A 23,191-nucleotide genomic window follows, 5' to 3' on the forward strand; every position below is an offset into this window, starting at 1 on the left:
TCATGAAGACTCACAGAGTGTCAGAACTTTAAATATTTTATTTTGAGGCAGGGTCTTGCTAAGAGGCCAACTGTGGCCTCTGACTTGATATACTCCTGAAGCAGCCTTCCAAATTTCTGGCCCTAAGGACATGAGAGCTACGAAACCTTGTCCTTTGCTTATTAAAAAAAAAGTGCATGGCTACTAGTTAACTCCCTACAGTGATATATGTGATATCACACCCCAAACAATAAAAAACTACACACAATTACAAAGCTCAAGTCTGACTTTTGCTGCATTAGGTTGTGTAATGGAAAGGGATTTCAGAGAGAGAGAGGGACATCAGCTCAGAAAAAGTAGGTTCCTTGGTTTTTAAAGCAGAAAAAAACTTCATCATTGTCAGGTGCGTGAATAGACCTATTTAGAAAACAGATGCACATTCAGGAAAGAATGTGAGGGGCCAGGGATTAAGTGAGGTCGGTAGAGTGCTTGCCCTGCATGCACAAGGTCCTAGGTTCAATCCCCAGCACCACAAGAAGAAATAAAGGAAAAATGTGAGAAAGCTCTAAAGGGAGAGACAGCAAATACGTGGTCTGAGGTGTTGCTATTTGGAGAGGGACATTTAAGTGGGGCTGGATTAGAGATGGGGCCAGAGCAGAGTTCTGTAATTTCTCACCCATTTTTCTAAGCTTGCTCATATCATGCTAGTATATGGGGGTCCAGGAAGCTGGTCTAGAAGAAATGCTGCATTGCAAGGAGTTGATTTTCTTTTTTATTTTAAATCTGATCTTTATTTTTTAAAATAGTTTTTATTTGGACAGGATACCTTTATTTTATATATATATTTTTTTATGTGGTGCCAAGGATCAAACTCAGTGCCTCACAGGTGCTAGGCAGGTGATCTGTCACTGAGTCACAACCCCAGTCCCTTGTTTTTAATTTCAAGTTTTGTGGGCTTTTCTGCATTCTAGTTATTTATGAACCTTCTCCTTTGAGGTTCAGTGAAACCATCTTGTTGGTATCCCAAAATTTCTACCCCAACCAGAAATGTTCCAGAGTTCTTTATGGACCTCAAGTGTTGCTACAGAAATGATTAAATGATCATTTAGTTATCAAAGCAAATAGGGCAGTGTTTTCAGGACAGAAGTCTTAAGAGAATGCTCATTATTAGATTTCTATTTTTACATATGTATTTAGCCATGGACTCTTATGGATTTGAAGTGATTCACAAACCAGCAGATTTTAGAAACGTTTTATGTTGACAACTCTTTTCAAATGGTTTCATTCGGATTGAGGCACATTTGACTGAGGGTAAACATTAAGATGCATTTAAAGTGCTTATGAATTTTCCTGGCTAGAATATTGCAGAGGGTTTTGCCAGTGTTCTCACCACTTTATTTATATCATTGGTGTTGAAAAACCTCCCAGAAGAATGAATGTACCCCAGAGGCAAGCTCCTGCAGCTGGCCACCCACAGACCCCCACACCCACTGATCCAATTCTCTGTCCACCATTAATTGGGTGTCAGGTGCTGTTGGATTGTTAATTATTGGGTAAACCCCAGGGTTTTGTCCTCAAAAAGCCCAAGGTCTAGCTTGTTGGTATTGGAACCACAGGGTGGGTTATTCACTTTTCCTTGCCTCTCAAGACAAATCTGAGCTCCATCCAGGGAATTATATCTAGTGGTACTGGTATCTTAGGAAAATCTCTCATTTGGGATAAAAAACTAACAGCAAGAATAATTTTCCTCATGGGGGAAGGAGAGTTTCTGGCACAAAGGTGTCCCCAGCTCTTTCCCTCTTCTTACCCACATAATCTTCTCCTCATCCTGGGAAAGACAACTGTGTACTGCTCATCCCTGGAATCCTGGGCATGTGCCTTGACCTTCTCAGTCTTTCTTCAAGAGAAATGTTCCCAATTCACAAATGCAGGAAAACTGGTTCCCCAAAGACCTGGGCTGCTGTTACTGATAATCAAAAGTAAAAAATACTGAAAATGGGGGCTGGGACTGGGGATCAGCCATAGAGTGCTCACTAGCACGTGCAAGGTACTGGGTCCCATCCTCAGCACCACAGAAAAATAAATGGATAGATTAAATGTATTGGGTCCAACTCCAACTAGAAAATATATTTTAAAAAATAAATATTGAAAAGGTAATCTATCTAGCAATTAGGGAAATGCAAGTTTAAACTGCACTGAGATTCCCTTTCACTCAAGTCAAAATGGCATTTACCCAGAATACAGTAACAATCATGCTCACCCACAAGAATGGGGTCCTAAGGAGAATAAGGTATATTTTATGCTTGGATAATTTTACCAAAATGGACTCTATGGTCATGTATAACTAAGAAGAACCAACAAAATAGAAAAACATAAAACATACTAAACAGGACCATAGGACCAAATTGATAGCATCACACTCAGATGAGGAAATGTCTTTAGGTACATTACAGAATTTTCTAAATCGCTCCCCCATTGGATGCTGCCAAAGGTGTTGGAGTCTGAAAGGAAGGTGGAGGTTCAGGGTGATGCATGGAGAACAAAGAACACCCCCCCCCGCTTTCATCTGCAGGAGCTGGGGTACCAGGGGGCAGGTAACCTCGAGGCCTCCATGATTAATTAAGGCAGAGAGGAGCAGGGTGCATTCGAATGTATGGAGTTATTTACCAAATTAGGAAAACCTGGAATTGGCTTTCCTGGACTCCCAATCAAACCCAAATTGTTTTTCATTAAAATACAGACCTGTAGCCCCCCCTTAACGAGAAGTCTTCTCTGTATTATGTGACTTTTTGCACCACTGAATTGGGGGGACAAGACCAGAGCTCTCTTTGGAAACACATTGCCTTTGTTTGCATCAAGACAAGCAGGTAGGGTCTGTCTCTTTTCTTTTTTTTTTTTTTTTGTCACGTGCAGAGTATTTAGCTGATATAAGGATGCACACCTGGGCAGGGGGTCTCTGGTTTTTGGAGGAGGCAGGATTCCATTGCTTGGGATCCAGGGGACTGGTGGGAACCAGGGAGAGCACTCAGGGTGGCCTTGATCTGTGCAAGGCTATTATTCTGTGGCCACCGCATGTATTTCTCTCAAAAAGAAAGAAAGGAAAAATAAAAAGTGTCACACGCCTGTCATTGCAGCGTCTAGGGAGGCTGAGGCAGGAGGATGGTGAATTGAAAGCCAGCTTCAGCAAAAGCAAGGTGCTAAGCAACTCAATGAGACCCTGTCTCTAAACTTCAAGCTAGGGCTAGGGAAGGGGCTCAGAGGTCGAGGCCTCTGAATTCAACCCTCAGTGGCCAGAGGGAGAGGGAGCCCGGGTGCAGCTGGGGTTTAGCAAGTTCTGTGCTCTGGGGTTCTCTTCTGTGCTGATCTCCTTATTCTGCCTCCAGCTCATTGTGGGCTCCAGATACAGATTCAACTCAGCTGGAGGAACATCAGCTCTCATACTGCCAACCCCTGTGGAACCTCCTCCAGGGGGCCCCCGCCCCTCCCACCTTCCCTGTGAGCCGGAGCAGGGATGCCATCAGGTGGGACCCACTGTGGCAGAAACCCGAGTTGGCCAACCCGACTCCGGAGGCTCTCTGTGTCCACAGGCCCGAGCCCATTGGGGACAGCGCCCCTCAGTCCCCATGGCCAGCTGGGTGGAGAGCGTTGACAGTGGTGGAGACCCCTCCAGCCTCCCCATCCCCTGGGGCAGCCTCAGCCCCTGCTCCAGTCCTAAGTGACAGGGGAGCACGGCTGCCTGGCATCTTCCCGGGCTGTGGTGATTGAGAGGTGGGACCAGAGAATAATCAACTCCAAGCCAGGGGATGGCACACACCTGTCATCCCAGTGGCTGTGGGTAGGGGGATAATACGGGAGAACGTGGAGGTCAAGGCCAGCATTGGCAAGTGGGTGAGGCACTTAGATACTCAGGGAGACCCTGCCTCTAAATAAAGTGCAAAATAGGGCTGGGGATGGGGCTCAGTGGTCAAATGCCCCTGAGTTCAATGCCAGGTACCAAAAGAAAAAAAATCCAATCTCCAAACACCGTTTTCCTGCAGGAGGGGAGCTGCAGTGAACAGGGACCTCGCCTATTCCTGAGCTAGTTTTGTGGAGTTTGTTTTTTTGTTTTGTAGTTAACAGAAGAGTGCCTTACCACTCAGCCATGTCCCTGGTAGTTTTTAGTTTTTATTCTGACCGCGGGTCTAGCTACGTTGCTAAAATTGGCCTGGTTAGGGTTTGATTTATAATGACTTTTCCATTGCAATTAAGTATAGGATTTTCACATCCACGTGGGTTCGTGGGTGGACTTTATTGAGGTCATATTCTTTGAAGATGATTGTAACAGTACAGCTTCACAATGTACTTGTTAGGTAATAACTTTTTTTTCCTTATAATTAAAAAGTTTCTTGGTTAAGTTTACAAATATTTAAGTTTGTGGATGAGTTTTAATACTGGATGCTTCCATTAAGAGTAAAACATGCTGGATTGTTTATTAGTGCATCATAGTTATACATAATACCACATGCATATGGCACCCGTGTAGAACTTACCCATGGTATTTTATACTATTTTTAATCTGAATATCCCATGACTATTAATGTATTATTCTGGTCATATGAACTGGTTGCAACAAGTCCCTGCAGTGGGGAAATATCATGTGTCTTTAATGGCAAAACTGTTTCCACAAATAGTTAAGAAGCACTTAAACTCCTTGAGTTTATTAGAATTCTTTTGTTTTCCATCTTCATTGATACTATTACATTTTCTCTCTGGTAGGGTTTTATTTCACATTTCTCAGGTTTCTAAAGATGCTGGATTCTTTTTATTCTTATTATGGAACACATGGGTATCTCCTGAACAAATTGGCAGCTCAAGCCTCCTCCCTGAATTTTTTCTGTGCTGGATTTTCAGACTGTGAGAATCTCCACTCTGGGGCCCTTTTCCTACCCAAGGGGGCTAGGTTTCCTACCCATGGGTCTCAGGGTTTTCTTCCCACCCTGAGCTTTTCTTTCTTTTGGGGGGGTAGGGGGGCATAGTGTATTGAACACAGGGGTTCTTTCCCACTGAGCTAGATCCCTCCTACTTTTTATCATTTATCTTGAGACAGAGGCTGACACTGGCCTTGAACTTTGGCCTCAGCCTCCTGACTGGCTGGGATTACAGGTGTGTGCCCTTTTGCCTGGTTCCCCCTGAATGTTCTAAATGTAAGGGAAGCAAAATATCAGATCCAGAACCTGTCTCCCAGATGAAACCTGTACACATGTATCAATGAATTCCTCAAATTAAAGTCCCCTGTCCCCATTTCCAGTGAAAATATGTGTTCACATGTGTGTGTGCATGTGTATTCTTTCTTTATTTCCCAGGCCAGACACTTTGTCAGAATATCTTTGGGCTGAGTGTCCATGCTGTGGACTGCATATCCTAGGGGTTCTCAAGCCCTCTGAGATTTTCCTGGTCCTGTTTTGGCTCTGCCTGACACGAGTATCCCACACCTGGCTCATCTGAAGTCTCTTGAGCATCTGGTAAATATCAGCCACCTGTTGACCATGAGCAGATGCATTTAGGGGAAGTAGTTTCTCAGTGGAGCAGTTGATTGCCCTGCAGCTGGGAAGAGTCTCCTAATCCAGAAGCCAATTCAGATCTTCCCTCATCCTGGCTCCTGTGGATCCTGGAACAGCGATGGGCATGCAGCCATTTATTAACACACTGGTTCAAGTTCCTTTGGAAATCCGTCCAGAGTGGTCGTTAATCTGTTAGCTTGTACAGAACTCCATGCTATTTTTAAAAATGGCTGAACTAAGCTTATATTCTAGCCCCCTGTGAGCGGGTCTTTCTCCATATCCATGTCATCGGAGGGCTATTTCCTTCACCTGTTTGGTAGGAGCCTTACCCACAGTTGGGCTCAGGCTGAAGAAGGTCTCCTACTTAGCTGGTGACTGAATTCCTGATGCAATTGGTTAGAACCCAGGCTGCCTGTGCTCACTGCAATAAGGTGGTGTGAGCCTATTCTAGAAAGAAACAGGGAGTTGTGGTTTTGACCCCTTTTGCTTCACTCCTTGTGGGGATTGTAGCCCAGGGAAATACTTACACATCAATGTGAACACCCTCCTTCCTGACCTAGGGAGACTTGCACATGCACAGTTTCCATTGCTCCCAAAGCTTTTGTGGGTTAGGATGGAGTCCATGAATGGAGAAAAATGTTGGAACTCTGAGTGCCTGGACATACTCCTTCCAGAAAAAACTGGTCAGGCCTGGAGTTATTACTGAGATAGGGGGTAGAGGGCTCAGGCAGGGCTGCTGGATGGACTGCATTTGTCCTGTCTACCCTCAGAGACTGGATAGAGAGGAGCTCAACTGCTAGCAAACACAGCTTGCAGATCATGCTGCAAATCCCTTCTAGGGATAAACTGGGACCCTTGATCTCACTCCCATTCTACCATGGTAAATTTTCAAACTGTTTTCTTTGGTCCCTTCTTCAATGAAAAGAAAATTATGGTGAAATTTTGATGGGGTGTTATCATAGATGAACCTGAGGAAAGGGGCCATTTTCATAAGGAGGAATTTTATCACTCAGTCTCTTATGTGCTGATCTGTATTTGCATTTTTTTTCAAATTCTGCAGGTGTCCTTTTAAAAATATGCTTATATGTGAAATACGACATTTATGTGACATTGGTATAAAACTGACAAGGTGTTTCATAGTATTTGTCAAACTGTATGCAATATGGCAAACAAAATGTGGCTGCTTGCCAGAAATGGTTATTTCTGGATGGAATTTCCAGGGTGTCCTATTACTGAACTATATCCTCAGCTCTTTTTAAAATTTTACATTAAAAAATTTAAAAATTTATAATTTTTTCTTAATTTAATTTTTTAAAATCTATTGCCTACTTTTTTTTAAATTTAGGCAGGATTTTACTCAGTTGCTGGGGTCAGCTTCACAATTGTGATCCCCCTGCCTCAGTCTCTAGACCACTGAATTTATGAGTTGTGTAGCACCACATGCATCCTTTCTCACAATCTCTTTCTTTTAGATGTTTTCATGTCATGATTTAATTTATATATATATATATATATATATATATATATATATATATATATATTAAATACACAATAACAGTGGAATGCATTACACTCCTTATTAAGCACATAGAGCACAATGTTTCATATCTCTGTGTATAAAGTATGTTCACATCAATTTATGCCTTATACATATACTCATTTATTTCTGCATTACAATTCTTAATGCACATATATACCACAATTTTTCATCTCTTTGTATATAAGGTATGTTGATACCCAATTCAAGTCTTCATACATGTATTTTGAATAATGATGTCGACCATATCATTGTATAATGATAACCGTCACATTCCACCATCCTTGCTAATCTCCTTCCCCCTTCATCTTCCTCCCACTCCTCTTCCCTATCTAGAATTAATCTAATCATTCCATGATCTTCCTCCCTTCACAACTGTGAGTCACCCCCATATATCAGAGAAAATATTTGGCATTTGTTTTTTTGGGATTGGCTAACTTCACTTAACATAATATTTTCTAAGTGCATCCATTTAATGGCAATTCCATGTTTTTATTCTCTTTTAGTGCTGAGTAATATTCCATTGTGTATATGTGCCACATTTTTTTATCCATTCATCTACTGAAGGGCATCTAGGTTGGCTCCACAGTTTAGCTATCGGGTATTGTGCTGCTATAAACATTGATGTAGATGTGTCCCTGTAGTGTGCTGTTTTTAGGTCCTTTGGGTAAAGTCAAAGAAGAGGAACAGCTGGGTCAAATGGTGGCTCCATTCACAGATTTTCAAGGAAACTCCATACTGCTTTCCATATGGCTGCACCAATTTGCAGTCCCACCAGCAATTTATGAGTGTGCCTTTTCCCCCACATCCTCGCCACCATTGCTATTGTTTGTCTTCATAATAGCTGCCATTCTGACTGGAGTGAGATTATATTTTAGTTTTTATTTGCATTTCTCTGATTGCTACAGATGATGAACATTTTTTCATATATTTGTTGATTGATTGTATATCCTCTTCAGAGAAGTGTCTGTTTAGGTCCTTGGCCCATTTGTTGATTGAGTATTTGTTTTTTTTGGTGTTAAGATTTTTGAGTTCTTTATATACCCCAGAGATTAGTGCTCTATTTGATGTGTGAGGAGTCAAGATTTGCTCACAGGATGTAGGCTCTCTAATGTTTTTTTTTTGATACAAACTGTTGATTTTGAATTCCTTTCAAGTGTTTAATCTTGGTTTTAATTCTTGTGCTATAGGAGTCTTATTAAGGAAGTTGGGGCCTAATCACAAATGATGAAGATTAGGGCCTATCTTTGATTCTGTTAGATGCACAGTCTCTGGCTTAATTCCTAGGTCCTTGATTCATTTTGAGTTAATTTTTGTGCATGGTGAGAGATAGGGGTTCAATTTTATTTTGTTGCATATGGATTTCCAGTTCTCCTAGAACCATTTGTTGAAGATGCTATCCTGTCTCCAATGCATGTTTTTGACACCTTTGTCTAATATAAGGTAGTTGTAATTTTGTGGGTTGTTCTCTGTGTCCTCTGTTCTGTACCATTGGTCCACCAGCCTGTTTGGGTATCAATACCATGCTGTTTTTGTTACTCTTGCTCTTTAGTATTGTTTAAGGTCTGGTATACCAATGCTATCTGCTTCACTATTTCTGCTAAGGATTGCTTTGGCTCTTCTGAATCTCTTATTTTTCCAGATGAATTTCATAATTGCTTTTTCTATTTTCATGAGGAAAATAGATTTTCATTGGGATTTTGATCAGAATTGCATTAAATCTGTATAGTGCTTTTGGTAGTAAGGTCATTTTGATAATATTAGTTCTGCCTATGCAAGAGTAAGGTAGATCTTTCCATTTTCTAATGTCTTTGATTTCTCTTTAGTGTTCCATAGTTTTCATTGTATGGATTCTTTACCTCTTTTTTTTTGACTCCCAGGTATCTTTTTCTTGAGGATATTATGAATGGGGTAGTTTTCCTCATGTCCCTCTCAGAGGATTTGTCACTGATATAAAGAAATGCCTTTGATTTATGGGTGTTGATTTTATATTCTGCTACTTTGCTGAATTCTAGTTCTAGAAGTTTTCTCATGGAGTTTTTTTGGGTCTTGTAAGTACAGAATCATATCATCAGCAAATGGTGCTAGTATAAGTTCTTCTTTTCCTGTACTTATTTGTTCAATTTCTTTCATTTAATTGCTCTGGCCAGTTTTTTAAGAACTGTGTTAAATAGAAGTGGTGAGAGATGGCATCCCTCTCTTGTTCAGATTTTAGAGGGAATGCCTTCAATTTTTCTCCAATTAGAATGATGTTGGCCTGTAGCTTAGATTAGAGAGCCTTTACAATGTTGAGGTAAGTTTCTGTTATCCCCAGCTTTTCCAGTGTTTTGAACATGAAGGGGAGCTGTATTTTGTCAAATGCTTTTCTGCATCTATGGAGATAACCATATGATTTTTATCTTTAAATCTACTGATGTGATGAATTACATTTATTGATTTCTCTATGTTGAACCAACCTTGTATCATGGGGATGAATCCCACTTGATCATGGTGCATGAACTTTTTGATATGTTTTTGTAATTGATTTGCCAGAATTTTATTCAGAATTTTTGCAGCTGTTTTTTAGAGATATTGGTCTGAAGTTTTCTTTCTTTGATGTGTCTTTGTCTGATTTTAAAATCAAGGTGATTTTAACCTCATAGAATGAGTTTGCAAGTGCTCCCTCATTTTCTATTTTACAAAATAATTTTATGAGTATTGGTGTTAGTTCTTCTTTACGGTCTTGTATCCATTAAGTCATGGGATTTTTTTTTCTTTTCTTTTTTTGGTTGGTAGGCTTTTGGTTGTGTCTTCTATTTCATTGCTTTAAAATGATCAGTTCAACTTGTGTATGTCATTCTCACTCAATTTGGTTAAATTATATGATTGTAGACATTTGTTGATGTCTTCAGTATTTTCTGTTTTGTTGGAGTACAAATTTTCAAAATAATTTAAAATTATCTTCTGTATTTCTCTAGTGTTCATGGTGATATTTTCTTTCTCATCATGGATTTTAGTAATTTGAGTTTTTCTCTTTCTCTACATTAGTACGGATAAGGAATTATCAAGTGTATTTTTTTCAAAGATCCAACTTTTCATTTTGAAAATTAAAAAAATTAATTAATGTATAAAAAATATATGGCAGCAAAATATATTATAATTCTTACTACACATGTACAGCACAATTTTTCATATCTCTGTAAAGTAGGTTGACACCAATTCATGTCTTCATACATGTACGATGGATGATGATGTCCATCATATTCCATCATCCTTGCTAATCCCCGCCCCCTCCCTTCCCATCCCTCTGACCTAAATATAATTCATCTACTCCTTCCATGCTCCCCCTCCCTACCCCAGTATAGTCAGCCTTCGTATATCAGAGAAAACATTCAGCATTTGTTTTTTGGGGTTTGACTAACTTCATTTAACATTATATTCTCCAACGCCATCCATTTACCTGCAGATGCCATGATTTTATTCTGTTTTTTGCTGAGTAATATTCCATTGTGTACAGATGCCACATTTTCTTCATCCAATCATCCACTGAAGGGCATCTAGGTTGGCTCCACAGTTTGGCTATTGTGAATTGTGCTGCTAAAATTATTGTGGCTGTGTCCCTGTAGTGTGCTGTTTTTAAGTTTTTTGGGTATATACCGGGGAGTGGGATATTTCTGTCAAATGGCAGTTCAATTCCTAGTCTCTTTGTCAATTTTGAATTGCTTCTTTTGTTTCAATTTCTTTGATTTTAGCTCTGATATTAATTATTTCTGTCCTTTATTGCTTTTGGTGTTGATTCACTTTTTTCCTAGGGCTTTGGGGTGTAATTTTATGTCATTTATTTAACTTTTTCTTTTTTTAAGGGATGAACTCCATGCAATGAACTTTCCTCTTAGTAATGTCTTCATAGTGTCCTAGAGATTTTGATATGTTGTATCTGTGATCTCATTCACCTCTAAGAATTTTTAAATCTCCTTTTTGATGTTTTCTGCAACCCATTGTTCATTCACTAGCATATTATTTAGTCTCCAGGTGTTGGAGTAGCTTCTATTTTTATCATTGATTTCTAATTTCATTTCATTAGAATTTGGTAGAATGTAGGGTAGTATCTTTACTTTTCTGTATTTGCTTGGAGTTGCTTTTTGGCATGCATATGGTATATTTTAGAGAAGGATCTATTTGCTCCTGAGAAGAAAGTGTCTTTGCCTATTGAAGTATGAAATAGTCTATGTATGTCAGTTAAATCTAAGTTATTGATTGTATTATTGAGTTCTGTATTTTCTGTTTGGCTTTTGTTAGGAAGATCAATCCAGTGGTAAAAGAGGTGTGTGAAAGTCACCCAGAATTATGGTCTTGTGGTCTACTTGGCCCTTGAACTTGAGAAGAGTATGTTTGAACATAGATGCTCCATTGTTTGGGGCATAAATATTTATAATTGTTCTGTCTTGTTGGTGTATATTTCCCTTAATCAGTATGAAAGGTCCTCCTTTATCCCTTCTGATTGACTTTCACTTGAAGTCCACATTATTTGATATAAGGATGAAAAACCTTGCTTGCTTCCACAGTCCATGTGAGTGGTATGTTTTTAAAAATATTTTTTTTGTAGATTGAAAGAATACATTTATTATATTTATTGATTTTTATGTGGTGCTGAGGATCAAACACAGGTCCTCACAGGTGCTAGGTGAGCACTCCACCTCTGAGCCCCAGCCCCAGCCCAAGAGATATATTTTTTTTCAACCTGTCCCCTTCAGTCTGTGGTGTCTTTTCCTATGAGATGAGTCTCTTGGAGGCAGCATTTTGTTGGATCTTGTTTTTAAATGCAATCTGCCAGTCTTTTGATTGCAGAGTTTTGGAAATTAACATTCAGGGTTATTATTGAGACATGATTTGTATTCCCAGTTATTTTTGGTATTTAACTTGATTTGGTTTCTCTTTGATGGGTTTTTTTCTTTAGAGTGATACTTCCCTTTTCTAATTTTCATTGTTTTTCATTTTCTCCTCATGGAATATTTTACTAAGGATGTGCTGTAGTTCAGGCCTTCTACTTGTAAATTCTTTTAACTTTTGTGTATTATGGAAGGTTTTTATTTTATTGTAAAATAGCTTCTAAATTGAAATTCAATTGCTAATCAAAATTTAATTTTGCTGGGTATGATTCTTGGTTGGCATCTGTTTCTTTCAGAGCTTGGTATATGTTGTTGTAGGATCTTGTAGCTTTTAGGTTCTCTCTTGAGAAATCAGAGATCCTGATTTCTTTCCCCCATATATAATCTGATTCCTTTCTCTTGTGGCTTTTAAAATACTCTGTTTCTCCTGTATGCTACGTGTTTTTCATTATGATGTGCATTGGTGTGGATCTGTTGTGATTTTGTTCATTTGTTGTCCTGTACTCTCCTTGTATTTGATTTTTCAATTCACTCTACATGTTTGGAAATTTTTATGATATTATTTCATTGAATAGATTGTCCATATGTGTAGTTTGAACCTCTATGACTTCCTCTATCCCAATAGTTGTTAAATTTGCTCATTTCATGTTATCTCATGATTCTTGAATCTTCTGCTCATGGTTTGTTACCATCTTCACTGGTGTCAACTTTATTTTTTCAAGATTATATATTTTGCCTTGAATGTCAGAGGTTTGGTCTTCCAAGTGATCTATTCTGTTGGAGATGCTTCCCATTGAGTTCTTAATTTGGTTTACTGTTTCCTTCATTTCAAGGATCTCTGGTTTTTTTTCAGAATCTCTATCTCCTTATTGAAGGAAACTTTTGCTTTCTGTATTTGCTTATGTAACTCTTTATCAAAATGATCCCATGTTGCCTGTATTTGTTCTTATATCATCCTTTAATTCATAGAAAATTATGTACCTCCTCCACTCCTTCTCTGTTATTTCTCCTGCTGTTCTGGATTCTAATAATGCAGCATCTTTGTTTAGGGCACATTCTTGTCGGTATTTCATGTTTTTCATGCATCTTCCCTTCCATCTCTCTGTTTTCAAGGTGTTACAATTTTTATCCTGTAGGCTTATACTGTCCCCAACGGGTTCCAATAACTTTCTTTTTTAAAAATTTATTTATTTTTTAAATACATGACTACATTGGAATGCATTACAATCCTTATTACACAAAGAGCACTATTTTTTACTCCTCTGTATTTAAAGTATACTCATGCTAATGTATGCCATTCTACATGTACTCATTCCTTTCTGCATTACAACTGTTGTTGAACACAATTTTCATATTTGTTTGTATATAAGGTATATTGGCAACAAATTCAAATCTTCATACATGTGTTTTTGAATAATGCTGTTGATCATATTCCACCATCCTTGCTAATCCCCTTTTCCCTCCATTTTCCTCTCTCCCCTCTTCCCTATCTAGAATTAATCTAATCCTCCCATGCTCTCCCTCCCTACCCGACTGTGAGTCACTCCGCATATATCAGAGAAAATACTTGTTAAAAGTATTTTCTTGGTTTTAATTTGTTTTTTTTTTGGGGGGGTATTGACTAACTTCATTTAACATAATATTCTCCAACTCCATGCATTTACTAGCAAGCACAATGTTTTTTTTTCTCTTTTAGTGCTGAGTAATATTCCATTTGGTATATATATCCCATTTTCTTTATCTATTTATCCACTGAAGTGCATCTATGTTGGCTCCACAGTTTAGCTATTGTGAATTGTGCTGCTGTAAACATTGATGTGGCTGTGACCCTGTAGTATGCTGTTTTTAATCCCTTTGGGGATAGACTGAGGAGTGGGATAGCTGGGTCAAATGGTGGTTTCATTCCCAGATTTCCAAGGAATCTCCATACTGCTTTCCATATTGGCTGCACCAATTTGAATCCCCACCAGCAATATATGATTGTGCCTTTTCTCCCACATCCTTGCCAACGCTCATTGTTTATATGTATAATAGCTTCCATTCTGGCTGGAGTAAGATGAAATCTTAGTTTTGATTTGCATTTCTCTAATTGCTATGTTGAACTTTTCATATATATATTTGTTGCTCAGTTGTATATCATATTCTGAGAAGTGCTTGTTCAATTCCTTGGTCCATGTATCGATTGAGTTATTTGGTTTTTTTTTAGTGTGTGTGTGTTTGTGTATGTGTGTCAAGATCAAGTTCTTTATATACCCTAGAGATGAGGGCTGTATGTGATGTGTGAGTGGTAAGAGTTTGCTCCCAGGATGTTGGCTGTCTCTTCACCTCACTAATTGTTTCTTTTGCTGAGAAGCTGTTCAGTTTTGATCTGTCTACTTATTGATTCTTGGTTTTAATTCTTATGCTATAATAGTCTTATTAAGGATGTCGGGGCCTAATCCAACATGATGAAGATTTGGACCTACATTTTCCTCTCTTAGGTGCAGGGTCTCTGATTTAATTCCTAGGTCCTTGATCCACTTTGAGTTGAGTTGTGTGCTTGATGAAAGAGAGGGTCTTAATTTTATTTTGCTGCCTATGGATATGCAGTTTTTTAGCACCATTTGTTGAAAAGGCTATTTTTTCTCCAATATGTTTTTGGTACCTTTGTTTAGTATGAGATAACTGTATTTATGTGTGTTATTCGCTGTGTTCTCTTTTCCATACAGTTGGTCTACTTGTCTATTTTGGTGCCAGTACCACGCTGTTTTTGTTACTATTCCTCGGAAGAATAGTTTAACGTCTGGTATAGTGATGCCACATGCCTTTCTCTTCTAAGGATTGCTTTGCCTCTTCTGGTTCTCTTTGTTTTTCCAAGATTAATTTTTATTTTTTTTTCTATTTCCATGAGGAATGCCATTGGGATACTGATTGGAGTTGCATTAAATCTTTATAGTGCTTTAGGTAGCATGGTCATTTTGACAATATAAATTCTACCTATTCAAGAAGAAGATAGAACTTTCCATCTTCTAGGTCTTCTTTAATTCTTTTTATTTAGCATGTTGTACTTTCCATTGTACAAGGCTTTTACCTCTTTTGTTAAATTAATTTAATCCCTTTCAATTCTCATTACCTTATTTTTCCCTTCATTATTTTCCCCCATTATTCTCCTTCATCTATTTTATTAATCTTTTTATTCATATATGTTTGATGCTTTCTACATATACAGGAAGGTGGAATTCACAGTGGTATATTTTTATATACCCATGTTTTTTTTTTAATTCATTTGATATTCTCCTTTCCTATCACTCCCACTCAGTCTCCTGATACTCCACTAATCTTCTCTATATCTTTATTATATCCAGTTCTCCTTTTCCTTTTTGTTTTGCTGTAGCTGTCGCAGGTGAAAGAAAACATTTGACCCTTGATCAGTCTGATTAATTTTGCTTAGCATGATGTTGTTAATTTCTGTTCATTTACTGACAAATGTCACAATTTAAATCTTCTTTATCGCTGACTAAAAACATATTGTGTGTATCACATTTTATTAGTGAATTCATCTATTAACCGGCATGGGAACTGCTTTCATAATTTGGCTATGGTGAATTGGGATACTAGGAACAAAAATGTGGCTCTATCAAAATATAAAATTAATTACAATTACAGATAGCCGATATTCATGGCCACTCGAACATGCTTTTCTGATACAAATATAAGTCAGGCATAAAATAACAATCCACTGTTGATCATTATATAGGCAGTAGCATATTCAAATAAATGTTTCTCATTATGGAAGTAGTGTTACTTATTGGGAAAATATCACTTGCATTTTTGTTTGCTTTTTTAATCTTTTTAAATATACTTATTATTATTTTTGCTGTGGTTTTGACTTTTTTCTTGTGCCTGTTACAAATATTTTTTTTTCTTCTGGCAAAATATAAGTAAAATCTAATTTACCATTTTTAAGTTTATAATCCCATAGCTTATACAGTAGCCATAATGTTGTAAAATGATCACCAGTGTTTAATTTCTGATATTTTTATACATAAAAAATCAGTTCCTTCTAACACTCATTTACATTCTCTCAAAGAATTAATATTTGCAACCCTTGTAATTTTTAATGTTTCCTCATTTTTAGATTTTTTGTAAATTTTAATACTATTCTGTTCTGCTGTTTAGATTTTGTGTAAATTTTAATACTGTTTTGTTCACTAGACAACATATTTTGAAAGGATAAAAGGCATAACAATTTGATCCTTATGGCTTTGACTTTTAAGAGCGGACTGATACATGGGCTTATCCAGGGCATGGCTTTCAGTGTAGATTTCCTAAGGGGGCAGTTTGTACATTTCAGCTACAGTTCTTGGAACCATGAAGATTGAACTGGAGCAATAATTTAGGGACTTTATGAAATCCAAAGTAAATAAGGCTGGGAACTAAGCAGAAACATAAGAAAAGTAAAAATAAAGTTTAAACAAATTTTATTCTTAAGATAAACTAGCGTCATGATTGATTGTTTTAACATAATGACATTAGAAATTAATGGGGATTGGTAAAAAAAAATATTTCAAGTAGAACTTTTCAGACATTGAAGTTTCTACTACAGATAGGAGACACAGAAACCCACTGAATTCTGTGGTTTTCCAAGAAAATGATAGAGTACATTTATGAAATATCTGTCAAATCTCACTATGTTATCAAGGCCTTAGTGGAAATTATTGCATTTGTTTTTGTGCTGCTGGTAATAAAACCCAAGTTCTTACACATGCTGAACAATTTCTGCACCACTTAACTACAACCATAGCTCCATAAAATATTATTATGTAAATGTCTCTGTAGGTGAAAATCTTACAGGTTATTTTGTATTTATGTATAAATTACATATAATTAATGAAATATAATTCATAATGTCACATAATTATTCATTAATATGACTCATTATAATAAATGATTTTGAAGAAATATGCTTAAACTATGTACCTCTGCAGTATTTTATATATCTATAGTTATAAATCTATGTACATATACAGACATCTATAGAAAAACACATGTACATACACAAATCTTATCTCCATGGATCTGTATATGTTTATTATAGTTTCAGATTATATCATTCTTATTATTGCTTCTTATAAGTTTCTAATACCATTATATGTGATAGTGCCCATTTTTAAATTGCTTGTTATCTCGCTCAGTATTTTTAAAATATATTTAGTTATCAATGGACCGTTATTTGTTATTAATTTATATGTGGTGCTGAAGATCAAACCCAGTGCCTCATACAAGGTAGAAAATTGCTCTAACACTGAGCCAAAACTCCATCTCTTTTGCCGAGTTTTAAGAGCTCAATGTATTTTTTTTATTCCAGATCTTCATCATACATATATTTGGCAAATATTTTATCCAGCTTCTTCTCATTCAGTTAATAGCATACTTAAAAATACAGAATGGTTTTCAACAGAGGAAAAGTTTATTAACTTTCTCATTTATAGATCTTGCTTCTGGCTTTGTTCATGTCAAGGACAAAGCCATATAGAATTTCTGCTATGTTGTCTGACACAAGGTACAAATTTAACATTTTCTTTCAGATGAATGATTTAATTTTTCAAAAGTTGTAAGTTCTGTGTCTAATACATTTCTTTGCATACAGATACCAGGGTGTTCATAATTCATTAAAAAATATATCATCTCCAGGGAAATCCTGCCATCTCTTGTGTGTTTTTTGAGTTTATTTCTAGGTTTTCAGTTCTATTCCACTAATGTGTTTGTATACTCTTTGCCACATATCTCACCTTTTGGGGTACTTTAAGTTCATAGTATATCTCAGTGTCAGATATTTCAGTCCCATAAACTTATTCTACAGAATTGTTGACCATTCTATATGCCTGCATTCTCCATATAGCCTTTAGTAGCCATTTTTTATATTTGTGCAATAGGTTGTTAAAATTTCATCATGGTTGTGTTTAATTCATTTTCTAGAGTTGTATATAGCTGATATCTTAATATTGAATGCTTCTTTGTATGTTTGGTAGTTGTAGGGTCGCCCAATTTACAGGAAGTAGATCAGCAGTGTAGATGACATTCTGGGACTTATAAGTGACATCAGAATTAGGTGAAAGACTGCAATTTTGAGACCCAAAGTAGTGATACTTGTGCCAACCAGTGTCAAAAACATGTTCTTTTTAAAAAATATTTTTTAGTTGTTGATGAACCTTTATCCTTTATTTATATGTGGTGTTGAGGATTAGACCTGGTGCCTGACACATGCTAGGCAAGAGCTCTGCCACTGAGCCAAAACCCCCATTTGATTTTCTGCAAATTCACACATTTTCTTTTAGAAAAATAAATTTTAAAGAACATTGTTGGTGAGGACTTTAAACTGACTCCAACTATGAGTCTGTTAAATGGTGAGAATTGTGACTATAAAAGACTAACCATTTTCTTTCTTTGCAAAAGGGATCTGAGATGTGTGGACTTTACAGAATTATTTTCTTATCTGCCCAGAATTACCTGACTCTCTGCTTAGGAATGAGCCACAGAAGGCCACAGTGAGGGTTCTCCACAGTTTGAAAAAAATATTTATTCTAACATGTCAGGATTTTTATTTTTTGCTTTATGTGAACAGTGACTATAATCATCTACTAACCTGATTTGTTGTTGTTCCTTTCATAAAGTCTTGATACCATACAATTCCAATTGGCTCAAGTATTTAAACATTTTGCTATTGAAGATTTTTAATTGGTTATTTGTGTAGATGGTGTGATTATGCTCTGATGTCAAGGTAATTCTTCCAGTAAAGTAGCTGTGTTTAAGTAATTAGGATCCATCCACACGTGGAAAACCCATGTGGACACTTCTGGTGTGTCTTACTGATCTCATCTTCTTTTTGCACACAAAGATGATAACAGCCCTGTGACTTTTTATGACTCATAATTGTATTATGTATTATTCAAATCCATCATTTTCCGTGGTTATATATCCTTGGTTGTATGAGTTTTAAGTAACTTATTGTTACCATTATTTTTCCATTACAATTATATTAAAAGGTCTTTTTTCTTTTATTATTCATTTCTTTGTCTCAGTTTTTGAACACATACATGCTGCTGTCTGGGCCTCTATTGTACCAAATTTATTCACTCGTTGAACTGCTTATAGAACTTAATATTCCAAGTCTGTCATTTGTCTCCAAACATTAATATTTTATGAATATTTTACACATTGCAAATTTGTCATGGATGATACTTGAAGCTAATTGTTTTGGGAAGCTCAATCTATCTCATGGATACAAAGCAAAAAGAATAACTCCCAGACTGTTTTCAAAAGCTTTTTTTACCACTTTTTGTCTCCCTTGGGCACAATCACCTTATGAGTATATTTTTGAGAAGTCTGATTTGCATCTGGAATGTACCCCAAATTTCATTCACCGGTGGCAAAAAAGTTAGAAGTTCGGCTTTTATTCAGTTCTTGGATTGTGGTATATATCTTTGACTTCACTCTAATATGGAATATATATACTGTTTTAGGACTTACTTTCCATTATCTAATTCAGAGGAAAATATGTATCTTATTACATAATTAAAGTAACTCTCCTACATAAGAGTAAGTTCTACTAACTTTTAATCCAAACTAAACACTGAATAATGGATTTGTCCATGTGCTATTGATCTACCAATTTTTATTTTAGGAGACATTGACATTCAGGGATGTAGCTATTGACTTCTCTGAGGAGGAATGGGAATGTCTGTATCCTACTCAGCAGAATTTATATAGAGAAGTGATGTTGGAGACCTACAACAACCTGGTATTTGTGGGTGAGCATAATTTTCCTTCAAAATTCCTAATTATTATTACTTAATTTTTTTCCCTTGAAGTATATCTTTTGGGAACTTTACCATAAAAATTGGATGATTCAGATTTGTGTTTTCAATAAAATAGATGGCGTAGTTCTTGATGCTGACAAGAAAATATTAAGGCCAGTTATAAATGTAGCACCGAGTTAAACTTCCATTCAAACATTTGCACAGAGAAGATATTTTTAAAAGTGAAAATTTGAGAATTTCTTTACAAAATGTCCATTTTTCTGCAACAATACAGTAATTTCTTCTTGTGCCCAAATAGACAATATTAAGAATTATAGAGAGGTTTCTAATTCCCCACTATTGCTCAATGATAATTCTAATACAGATTTGTAGAAAGTGCCCTATATACATAATGCTATAATTAATACCATTAGCAATGTCTCTACCCTGAGAAATTACCAGTATATTTAAATTGGAGATAAAAATTATGAATATAGAGAAACCCCTAGGCATTTTCTAAAGGAAACATACTAAGATGAAAAATGTGGGAAAGTTTGTTTCAGTCCAGACAAAACTTGCAAGTTTAAGGGTATATGAAAGAGTTCTTTATCACAGTGCAGAGCTTTCTCAATGCAAGATAATTTATAGAGAAAGAGAGATCTATATGTTTAAAGAATATATCAAAGCATAGGCTTGCTCAGCATCTTCTAAACACAGTAAATACTATGACAGAGATAAACCTTATAAATTTAAGGAATGCAAAAAAACTTTTAGTGAAAGGTTACAACTTGTTGAGCATCAGAGGATTTATACTGAACTAAAGACCTCTAACTGTAAATAGTGTGGCAAAGACTTAAAAATTTTTCAACTCTTACTAAACACCAAAAAATTATTCTGCAGAGAAGAACTACCAATGTGAAGAATGCAATGCACTCAAGAACTTTAATCAACATCACAGTGTTCATACAGGAGATGTGCAATGGAAATGCAAAGAAGGTGACAAAACTTCTAATAAAATCTCCAATCTTATTTGTCACCAGTGGACACACCCTGGAGAGATGCCCCACATATATAAACAATTTTGTGAAACTTTTAGTCAAAAACCAAGCCTTATAAATCACCAGAGAATTCATACAGGGGAGAAGCCCTACAAATGTAAAGTGTGTGTCAAGAGTTTTAATTCAAACTCAAATCTTGATTGCCACAACAGGATTCATACAGGAGAGAAGACTTACAAATGTAAAGGGTTTGACAAAAGTTTCAATACTAACTCGAATCTTGATCGCCACAACAGAATTCATACTGGAGAGAAGCCCTACAAATGTAAAGTGTGTGGAAAGAGTTTCAGTCAATAATCATCAGTTACTCAGCACCACCGAATCCACACTGGAGAGGAGCCCTACAAATGTAAAGTGTGTGGCAAGAGTTTTAATACAAAATCAAATCTTGATTGCCACTACAGTATTTATACTGGAGAGAAGCCCTACAAATGTAATGTGTGTGGCAAGAGTTTCAGTCAAAAATCATCAGTTACTCAGCACCAGTGAATCCACACTGGAGAGAAGCCCTACAAATGTAAAGAATGTGGCAAAAGTTTTCATCAAAAAATAGTACTTACTCAGCACCTGAAAATCCACACTGGAGAGAAGCCCTACAAATGTACAGTGTGTGCCAAGAGTTTTAATATAAACTCGAATATTGATCGCCACAACAGGATTCATACTGGAGAGAAGCCCTACAAATGTAAAGAATGTGGCAAAACATTTAATCAAAAAATATTACTTACTCTGCACCAGAGGATCCACACTGGAGAAAAGCCCTACAACTGTAAAGAATGTGGCAAGAGTTTTCATCACAAAGCATCACTTACTCATCACCAGAGAATCCACACGGGAGAGAAGCCCTACAAATGTAGAGAATGTGGCAAAGCTTTTAATCAAACATCAATACTTAATTGACACCAGTGAACCCATACTAGAGAGAAGTCCTATAAATGTGAAGAATGGCAAACCTTTTCAAATTGAAGGTCACATATTACTAAACATTATATATTTCTTACTGCAGAGAAGTTTTACAAGTGAAAACATTGCATCAGTTTTTTTTAAGGATGAATCAACCCTTTTTTCACAGTAGTTCAACAGCATTTCATACCAGAGATATGATAGAACAGAAATTATACAAGTGTAAAATAGGTGACAGAGTCTCCAACAATTGTTCATACCCTACTCAAAACCTCAGAATTCATACGAGTGAGAGGACGTGGGAAAATTTTTGCAAAGTTTTTGGACATTGATCAAACATTTTAAAAACACTGGAGAATTTATAGCATATAGAAACCCAAAGAATGTGTCCAAGACTGTATTCAAATTTCAGACATTTTTGAATTTCTGACCTCATATCTGTAGCAAATGTGGAATAGCATTTTTCAAAAGTGTGTACCTTAGATAACAGCAAAATATTTACAAAAACACCTTGACAAATATAAAGATTGTAGTAAGTTTCTTATCTATAGCCTATCCCTTGAAGTATTTGGGACCTAGGAGGGAAAAAAATTATTTAAATGTAGAAAATGGGTAATTGCTTTTGACATTTGCTGAAAATTATCTTAACATCTTTAACTGATATTGTAGAAATAAGGAAATACAAATATAAAATAGTGCATCCCTAAAAGGATATAATTTTAGTATAAATCAACAATTACTAAAGAGTCTCATTTTTCACAACTGGACAAATAACAATTCTCAGAGTTGATTATTTCAGAAGTCTCTTATGATTTATATAAAATTTTAAATTTTTAGTTTTTATGTTTATACATAAACTTAGGAGCACTTAATCAGTAAACCACATCCCTAGATTATTTTCCCATTTATTTTAGAGATATGGTTTGCTAAGTTGCATAGGGCCTCACTAAGTTATGGAGCCTGGCTTTTAACTTGCAAAGCTTCTCACGTCCCTAGGGTCACAGGCATGGACCACCATGCGCGTTTTACAGAGCATTTTTTTCTCATATTTGCCTTACAGATGCAATTTGTTTTTAAATAAAGTGTGAGTTTCTTAATGTTAACCTTGTCATGCATTTAATGATGTTATTAGGTCACACATCTCCCACGATTCACATTGCTAATGGATCGATACAATAGTAACACATTCTATTGGGTAAATAATGCTATATCGTCTCCATTAATTATTTCATATGTTTAATTAAGTTTTATTTGGGGAATATTATTTATGTACATTATATACTCTTTTGTTTGTAATTATGAAAAAATTAAGTTATAGGAAGAACCCATGAATACTAAAATGATGCTCAGATATCCCTAGTTTGAATTATGACTTTGAAATTTCACCTTATACTGTTGCAGTACTCCCTAAGGGATCTACAACTCTGGAGAGTTATACAAGCCCACAATCAGGGAGATGAAAAGACCCAAGAGACTAGGCGCTAACGTGTATATTCAGGTAAAAGAGAAGGGTTGCTGAAGGGGGAAT

The 23,191-nt window shown here is 36.3% G+C and overlaps 1 protein-coding gene across 1 annotated transcript in view; it reads left to right on the top strand.

Moving 5' to 3' along the window:
• The window catches only part of LOC144371211 (uncharacterized), a 164,781-nt gene extending 143,121 nt beyond the window's left edge, over positions 1 to 21,660 (top strand). The window contains 1 exon segment of the mRNA XM_078033637.1: positions 20,997 to 21,660. Coding sequence (XP_077889763.1) covers positions 20,997 to 21,660 — 664 coding nt within the window.
• Positions 21,661 to 23,191: the final 1,531 nt, after the last annotated feature.

This window comes from Ictidomys tridecemlineatus, chromosome 16, assembly GCF_052094955.1.
Source record: "Ictidomys tridecemlineatus isolate mIctTri1 chromosome 16, mIctTri1.hap1, whole genome shotgun sequence".
Classification (NCBI taxonomy): domain Eukaryota; kingdom Metazoa; phylum Chordata; class Mammalia; order Rodentia; family Sciuridae; genus Ictidomys; species Ictidomys tridecemlineatus.